Raw genomic sequence first — 8,944 nt, forward strand, 5'->3', positions numbered from 1 at the left:
TCCAATATGAGGGGAAGCATCCAGCTTTGGTTTTGATACCTTTTTGTTGGAAAAAGTTTGTGTGCAGTGCCTTGAACTTCAAGGGCTCAGCACTGGCAGGAAAAGAGCTCTGCAGTAAAGTGTCTAAGAGAACATGTCACAATTCATAGTTGGTAAATAAAAAAAAAAGCAGTGGATCAATAAACGTTAAGTGAAGCACGCTGGTAATTTTCTAGTAGGGTATTATTCTTACCTGGAATTTAGTGATAATGGAGAATGGTGATTTTATTGTCTGCATCTTGGAGCACTTGCTACATATTCATTGTACCGTAACACTATTTATTTATTTATTTATTTATTTATTTATTCAAAGTTTTATATAGCGCGAACAGGATCCTTACAGATATCAGAGCGCTTCACAAGACAGGGTAGGTGCAGTAGGAGTCAACAGAGATAATGGGAACAATATAATAGTCAATAGCATGGTAATAACATGGATAATAAAACATACATAAAACCAATCCATATACAATCAGGTAAGGAAGTAATAAAGGATAGCACAAATCATTGATCACTACAGAGGTGTTTAGGTGGATCAGAAAACCAACGTGTAACATATCTTGGTCGGTAGTAAGAGAGTAGCGTAGTAGTGCCCCCAACAAATAGAGTATAGTGCCAAGGGATAGGGTGAGCAGTGGTATAAGGCAATGCAGAGTCTCTGAACCAACATCTATAACGATCAGGAGATCTTGGCCAGAAGGATTGTTTTCACCTCTTTCTTGAAGAGTGCAGTGGAGGAGATCAGTCCTGAATGTAGCAAATTGTATTGTTAATTTATGAACATTTACACTTAACATTCCAGCATGAAGTAAATATAGTCTCATCTGATTATAAAGCAGAAGTGTTTAAAGGGAATGTTTGATTTGTGTACCGACATCACCAGAAACAAGGTTTGAAATTTGTTAATCACAGTGAAAGTACAAACGTGGATGTTGGGGTGACAGGAGGGACCACACCTTTGTTAGCTTTTCTTACTTTATAATGCATTGACAATGGCATTTCTTCACTCAAAGAACGTTGTCCTTTGTTTAGTTTGCAGTTTGATCCAGCACCCCGCAGAGGTGAACCACATGTTACTCGTCGCACCCCGGACTACTTCCTGTAGAAAGATTTTACACTTGTACAGTATTGACATGAACCATTCTTCGACCTTGCGAAAATGAGAAGAGCAACAGTAACTCCAAAGTGTCAGAACATATCTTAACATTCATAAACTGACTGTTTTCACATGGACCAAAAGATGTGCCATATTAGAATGCAAAAGCTACCTGTCAACAGCTGCGACTCCCTTAGGAAGAACCAGACTATTGCATGCTGAAGTGTGACATTGTTGGTCAGGAAAATAGTTTCTGGCACAGCACTATTTGTGGTTACTTTTGCGTTCTCAGAAAAGCTGCAAAAATTAAGATGTAAACATTAACACCTTGTGAATAGAATGAATTTTCCATTTAGCTATACTCTGCATGACATAGGTAAGGATAGTGTCAATAAATCATTGGAGCCTAAAGAACATTTTAAAATACACACCCAAGGCCTCCTCATTGACTTATGATTTCTTTTGTTTATTTTCAGGGAATTCTATTTAATTGTGTTGGTTTCTGTTTCCACTCATTGTTCATTTTCTCTTCCTTAAGTGTTTTTTGTTGTTCTCGTCAAAGCCCAGAAAATGTTTTGATCAGAACTGTTCTTTCTGTAAGGCAGTATTACTGCAGGCGTTCTGCAGTATTTTTTTCATAATAAACTTGTGAAGAAAACCATTGAATACTTTAAATCTTAATTCTACCATGCAAGTCTGCTCCATTTTGCAATGTATCTAGTTGTCCTGATTAATTTAAAATGTACTTAATACCCGTGCTGAAAGCAGTTTGGTTGCGAAAGTGTTTTAAACTTGTGCTCTGTGCAAGCTGTATAGTCTCTACCCACTCCTGTCCTCATATGATGGTAAAAGCCGTGTGGACTCCGATTCTGAGCACATCAATAAAATATTTCAGTAGAGAATGGCATCTTCAGAACAGGTCATGCCAAAGAGGATCTCCCATGTCTGTTAGATGTACTTCATTTCTAGTATTTAAGACAGGAATGTACTGGCATTCTGGCTCTCCCTGCTTCCTAAGAGTTTGGAATGCTTCTAGTGCAGGCAGAGATGCTATTGCTTTAAGAATTTTGCAGCTCGAGTGACTCATTCACTGATGCATCCTTCTTCCTTTGTGTTGACTGCACTAGTGCCCTCTTATGTGGCTCTTATTGTATTGTAATTGCATTTATATAGCGTTTACTACCCCTGACGAGGCGTCGAAGAGCTTTTTCGGCGGGTAGCACGCTACTCCGGGACCCATAGAGGATTAGTGTTGAATTAGTATAGCGAAACATGCAAGTACATTTTAAGTGGTGGATAGGTTAGTCAGTTATTTGGATTTGGAATGATAGCAGAAGGATAGAGGAGGACAAAGGTTTGTATTTATTTATCGCTCGCTTGTTGGAGCATGCTATTCAGGAAGCCTATAAAGGATTAGTGGTGAATTATTATGGTGAAATATGAGGTAATTTCAGTGGTGGATATTAGTCTGTTACTGAGTGAGAAGGATAGCGGATGGATAAAAGGGGAAGAATGATTTGCATTCATATAGCACTTGTTACCCCTGATGGGTGTTGAAGCGCTTTTCTGGCGAGTAGCACACCACTCCGGAACCCATAAAGGATTAGTGTTGAAAATTAGTATAGTAGAAATATGAAGTAATTTGAGTAGGATATGTTATTCAGTTATTTGGGCAGTATATTAGTATAGTTGAATATGAGAAGTGAACATGTTAGTCTGTTAATTTTGATTGAAAAGGATAGTGGAGGAATAAAAGTGAAGGATTTTTTTATTTTTTTTTAGGTCTTCGCAGTAGGAAGATGTTTTTGGATGAGTAAAAGTTTTGGAGGGAAGGTGTCAGAGGGGAGAGTTTAGAAAGGGTTGTTTTAGGGGATCGATGTAGTAAAAAGGTGTCGGATGATGCAAGGAGGGATAGAGCAGGAGAGAGTCTAGAAAGGGTTATTTTGGCGATCATAGTATTGGTATGGGGTTTGGGATAAAAGAGAGTGGATGTAGAGGATATATTGATAGATGTATAGGCTGAGAAATAGGCTAGTGCATTGGAAATGCTAAATTAGACGAAAGTGATAAATGTATAGAACCATAAATACATTGAAAGTATATGGATACATAAAGAAAGTAAGTATGTTTAGATTAAATATATTGATAGAGGCACAGGATGAGAAATAGGGTAGTGCATTGGATATGCTTTTACAGGAGAAAAGTAACAGACACACAGATCGAAGTACATGGAAGGTACATAGATGCACAATGGAAGTATGTACATGTAGACCAAAGATGATTTTTATTTATTGATGAATATTATTATTTTCTCTTAACAACATAATTATTTTACATGTTTTATAAAGTAATACACAAAGATAGGTACATATCTATAGTGAAAACAAATGCTTATATACAGAGGGATATGCTGTACATTTCTGTTTCCGTATGGTGCTTATGTGGGGAAGAGCCAGATCTTGAGTAGATAAGGTGGTTGTCAGTGGATCTTATGTTGGGGGGTAAAGAGTTCCATAGTTTGGCTGCTTGAACAGAGAAGGATGTGCCACCAATGGTTTTTATCTTGTATGGTGGAATTTTGAGGTGAGATTCTCCTTTAGAGCGGAGGTTCCTTTGTTGAATGTGTTTGGTGATTTTATTCCTGATGAAGAGTGGTCCTATTCCATGTATTGCTTTGTGGGTAATACAAAGCAGCTTGAACGTGGATCTTCTGGCAACCGGTAACCAATGCAGGGCTTTCAAGGCAGGGGAGATGTGGTCTCGTGGTTTGATATGCAAGAGTAGTCTGGCAGCCGAGTTCTGAATCTGTTGTAGTCTTTTCATGGTCATTAAAGGTGATCCGTGGTAGAGGCTATTGGCGTAATCGAGTTTGAATAGAACAAGGGAGATGGTAGCTAGGACCTTCTGTGGAAATCCCAAATGAGGGAAAATTAGTCGCAGCGTTTTTATAGTAGCAAAGCTTGATCTTGCTAGTTTATCCACTTGGACATTCATCGACAGCTTGGAGTCCATGGTCATTCCGAGGTTTCTTACTTCCTTCAATACTTATGGCAGTGATCCCAGTTCATCAGGCCATGCGGCAAGCGAGTTGTAATTTTTCCAATCGCCACAAGTGAGTATTTCAGTTTTTGAAGCATTCAATTTGAGATGGCTCCAACACATCCACTGATCCACGGCTCAGATGGCTGAAAAATGGTGCTTTTCCAATGTCTTTGGGGCATTCCAGTTGAAGGAGTATTTGCGTGTCATCTGCATAGTTGTAGCACGTGAGGTGAAATTTATTGATCAGTACTGGTAAAGACTTCATGTAGATGTTGAAAAGCATGGGCGAGATGATAGAACCTTGAGGGACCATTGCTTTTGTGGACTACGGTTTGGACGAGAAAGGTGGGGTGTTGATAACATTAGTTCTGTTTCGAAGGTAGGACGCGATCCAGTCTAGAGCAGTTACCTCTGACGGCTTCATAAAGTCTTTGTTTCAGAGTGTCATGGTCAACTGTGTCAAAGGCAGCTGAGTGGTGCAAGAGGAGTCGCGCAGCAACCCCGTTGCAGTCAACTATTCTGTAGGTCATCCCAGATGGCAAGGAGGGCAGAATCAGTGCTTCTTCCCGGACGGTATCCTGTTTGGAAATCTGAAAGTATGTCTTTCTCTTCAATGAATTCACACTTTATCTCATCTGGATTGTGCCTCGGGCGCTACTCTAATCTGGCTGGTAATTGACTCTACGTGTTCATCCACATTGTTTTGCAGCATATGGGGATTTACATGCTGTGCATTATTCTGTCATTTAGTGGTTTGATCCAGAAGTTTCTCTTAGACTTACTCTTTTTTCCTCTCTGTACTTCTTTGACCACCATTTGGCAGCCACAGTAGCTTACACCACAGAACTTGCAGGTAGGTTTCTTTACCATGCCAGCATTAGAGAGATTCCTCGAGTGGATCAATGAAGGTTGATCCAACCAAAGCTGCGCCAAAACCATTGTGGAATTTGTACACCATGCTCACAGAATGGATGACCTGGCCCTTGATGTCCATCCTGTGCATGGGCTTGAAGTTCTGAACAGTAAGGACTGTGTTCCCAATAGCCATCACGTGACTGCACAGTCAGCAAACTACAAGCACTTACCACTTAGAACCCTGCCTTCAAATTCATATGGACTAGGTGGTGTTGAGAAAAAAATCTCAAATTCCTAACCATAGTAGTGTTAAAGTTCCACATTAACAACATTTTTCAGCAGCCCGCCTTCTCTCAACTGCTGAGGCCGAAAGATCCCTGCATGCTTTAGACATGTGTAGAGCACTCCTGTACTATCCCTAAGTGACGAGGACCTTTAAGGGATACCAACGTTTCGGCTCTGTTGGTAGAGCAAGTAAAGGTACACTAGTGACCATGGCAACCATCACACAGTAATTAATACAAACGGTTCAGACCTACGAAAACCACAGCCATCATGTCAGAGAACACACTCGACAAGGAACGAGGCAATTCTAGGCTCTTTGGAAAATGTGCCCATCATTGACATCTGCATGGTGGCTACATGGGCATCCATACACCCCTTCACAAGACACTGTGGACTTTCGGATAAACAAGGAAGTACGGGTGGAAAAGAATGCCACAGCACCTGTTTTTTAACATGAGCACATTTTTAACCCAACCTCCCCAAAGAGGAAGACACCTCTACAAAATCAATGCACCGCATGGAAATCCAGAAAAGTATGTTTGAGGCATGTGAGCTGTAGATCACATGCTTTGGATACTCCTGCAATCTAGTGTTGGGTCCGGATGTTTGCAAGTTGTTTTTGTTTGAAGAAGTCTTTCCAGTCATGAGGTAGGTGACTCCTCCTTTTGGTGATAGTGCGCATGGGCATCGACTCCATTGTTAGATTTTTTTTTTTTCCACCATCGGGTTTGAACAGGTATTGCTGCGTTCCGCTTCCGAATCGATCCTCTGGTTCCCCCTCCATGCGTACTCTCTACCTCGATGGTATTGTTTTCAAACGCGTTTTCTCTTTCTGCAATTCGATTAGAATTTCAACTAACTTCGACATTTAGACCGGAAGATCTGCAGGCAGCCTTCCGGCACATCTGTTTCCGATCAGCTCCTTGTTGATGGAATGGACTCCATTTAAATTGTCTCCTTTGCCACGCGAAATATCTGCGTGTGGACTGTCATCCGGTGTGTAATTTGTGCTTGTCCCCCGAGCATAAAGAGCAAGACTGCGACACATGGCGATCCTTCAGGTCAAAAGAAAACTCTGTTATCCTCTGGCTTGATGTCGAGAGATGCAGCGGTTGGAGGTTACACCAGACCTTTTCGGCGAAGACTCCAAACAAGAAGAGGTATCGGCGGCAGAGGAGGAGATGGCTTCAGCTATGTCTAACTCTGGATCAGACTTAAAGATCGACCTCAAGGATGATGTGCCTCAGGGACAAGGGGACATGAGTACTGAAAACATCTTCTCTCCCCTCCCCTCAACGTCTGTTAGAAATCTAAGGCTTCAGCACCACCTCTGCCTCAAGGGCAAGGTTGGCACTGAAAAGAGGTTGCAAACGCTCCGCCTCATGGCTTGGCACGAAACACTCTGAAAAGCCTTCCAGCTCGGGTCTGAGTCGGCCAAAGCCCACTTCCGAGCTCATATCTTTTAGCTAGAAATCCAAGATGCGTTCTAAACCTTCGGAACTGAAAATTAATAAACATCCTCGGAGTTGAAACCCTTGACACCGAAAGGACATTGTGGCTCGACTCCGAAAACTTCAGTGCCGAAAAGCAAATACTTGCCTTCAAAACAACTGGATCCAAACATAGACACTGCACCGCCTAAACTGGATCCAAAACTTAAAAGGCTGTACATTCACCCTTACAAAGGGCATATGCATGCTAAAAGTCCATCCAAGCACAAGATTTCTGATGATAAACCATGCAAAATTCCTCTCAATAAAAAAGTGTAGGCACTAGTCCTTTCCATACACTTCCTCCTCCCTCTCCACCACAGCTTGATCCATTACAAATTACACAGTCAGTCTCCTCTACCTCATTTTCACACAGGTGACACTTACAATGCACAAATACCAGATCCTTGGACGGACTACACAACTGATACTCTATAGGAGACGGAGCGAGATCTTTATCCTGCCAGGCATTCTCCTCCTGATGACACTGTCTTACCAACAGCTTATTGCTAGAGCAGCAGAATACAATGGGGTGGAGCTACATAAAGTCTTTAGAGGAAGATTTTTCTCTTTGACACTCTAGGATCCCATAAGCCCAGTCAGACACTGCCTATGCTCAAGGGTATGTAAAGGCACATTTTTAAAGATCCTGTCCATGCCAGAATCCTTACTCGTAGAGAAGATGAAAAATATAAATGTTCCCCCCCACAGATCCTATTTTTATTAAGGGTCAGTTACCACTTGATTCCTTAGTGGTATCAAATGCTAGAAAGAGGGCTAACTCAAGCGTCTGGGGATTCCCCTCCCCAGATAAAGAATCAAAGCTTATTGATGCTTCGAGTAAACGGGTGACTGCGCAAGCACCTAACCAATGGCGTATCGCTAGTACACAGGGCTTACTAGCAAGGTACGATAGTGCCCACTGGGACGAAATGGAACAATTACTTAAGGTTCTGGCAGAGGAGCATAGGCCAAAGGCTCAGGATTTAGTTCAGGAAGGAAAACTAATTTCTAATGCCTCTTTCAGATGCACTTTGGATGCAGCTGACACCACAGCTAGAGCAGTAAATGCTAGCATCTTACTACAACGATGTGCATGGTTGCGGATATCTGGGTTCAAACTTGAAGTCCAACTATCCATCCTGCTATACCCTTTGATAAAAAACATCTTTTTGGCCCTGTAGTCAATCTAGCGCTCAAAAAATTAAAAAGGACACCGATGTAGCAAAATTGATAGAAGCGCTTCAACCTCCCTCCAATACAGGTTCCTTTCGGTGCTCCTATTATAGGGGAGGGTCCAAGTCCACAGGCACTGACCAGAACACTACCTCCTACAAAGGCAATTCCCAATCCTCTTTTACAAGAGGATTTCCCAGTGGAGGTTATAGGGGAAACAGTCTCAGGGGGTAGCGGTAAAAACATCACACCTCACACTTACCCCTTCCTCAAGCAAACCGTGACTTCCCAACACTTCCCTCTGACTATTCACACCTATCAGAGGAAGACTTCAAGACTTTCTCCCCATTTGGAAATCAATAACAGACAAGTGGGTTCATGGAATTATTCAACGTGGTTATTGCCTGGAGCTTATCAACAATCCTCCAACATTTTTCCGCAATCTCACCAAATATCACCAAGCCACTATCACTTGCTTCAACAAGAAGTGCAATCTTTATTACTCAAAGGGGCTATAGAACCAGTCCCACTTCAGTACCAAGGGTCAGGTGTTTCTTCCCTTTACTTTCTAATTCCCCAAAATGACGGCTCCTTGAGACCTATACTATATCTCATAGTTAAACAAATACATATTATCAGAGCACTTTCACATGGTAACTCTTCAACACATACTTCCTCTCTTGCAGCAGGGCAACTTTGTCTACTTTAGATATAAAGGACGCCTACTTTCATATTCCAATTCATCCCACTCATCCCAAATATCTCAGGTTTGTGATTGCAGGCAAACATTACCAGTTCAAGGTACTTCCATTTGGCGTCACCACAGCCCCCTGAGTTTTCACCAAATGTCTCACAGTAATAGCTGTTCATCTCAGAAGGCAACATATGCCTGCCTTCCATTACCTGGACAACTGGCTTGTCTAAGAGGGCACTTACCAGAACTCTATTCTACACACTCAGA

At 41.8% G+C, this 8,944-nt stretch overlaps 1 protein-coding gene across 1 annotated transcript in view; it reads left to right on the plus strand.

Annotated features, from left to right (window-relative positions):
• The window catches only part of LOC144769189 (serine/threonine-protein phosphatase 2A catalytic subunit alpha isoform), a 204,848-nt gene extending 203,052 nt beyond the window's left edge, over positions 1-1,796 (plus strand). The window contains exon 7 of the mRNA XM_078653208.1: positions 1,072-1,796. Coding sequence (XP_078509334.1) covers positions 1,072-1,144 — 73 coding nt within the window. The 3' untranslated portion in view covers positions 1,145-1,796. The remainder of the gene's footprint in view (positions 1-1,071) is intronic.
• The last annotated feature ends 7,148 nt before the right edge of the window (positions 1,797-8,944 follow it).

The sequence above is a fragment of the Lissotriton helveticus genome, chromosome 7 (assembly GCF_964261635.1).
Source record: "Lissotriton helveticus chromosome 7, aLisHel1.1, whole genome shotgun sequence".
NCBI lineage: Eukaryota > Metazoa > Chordata > Amphibia > Caudata > Salamandridae > Lissotriton > Lissotriton helveticus.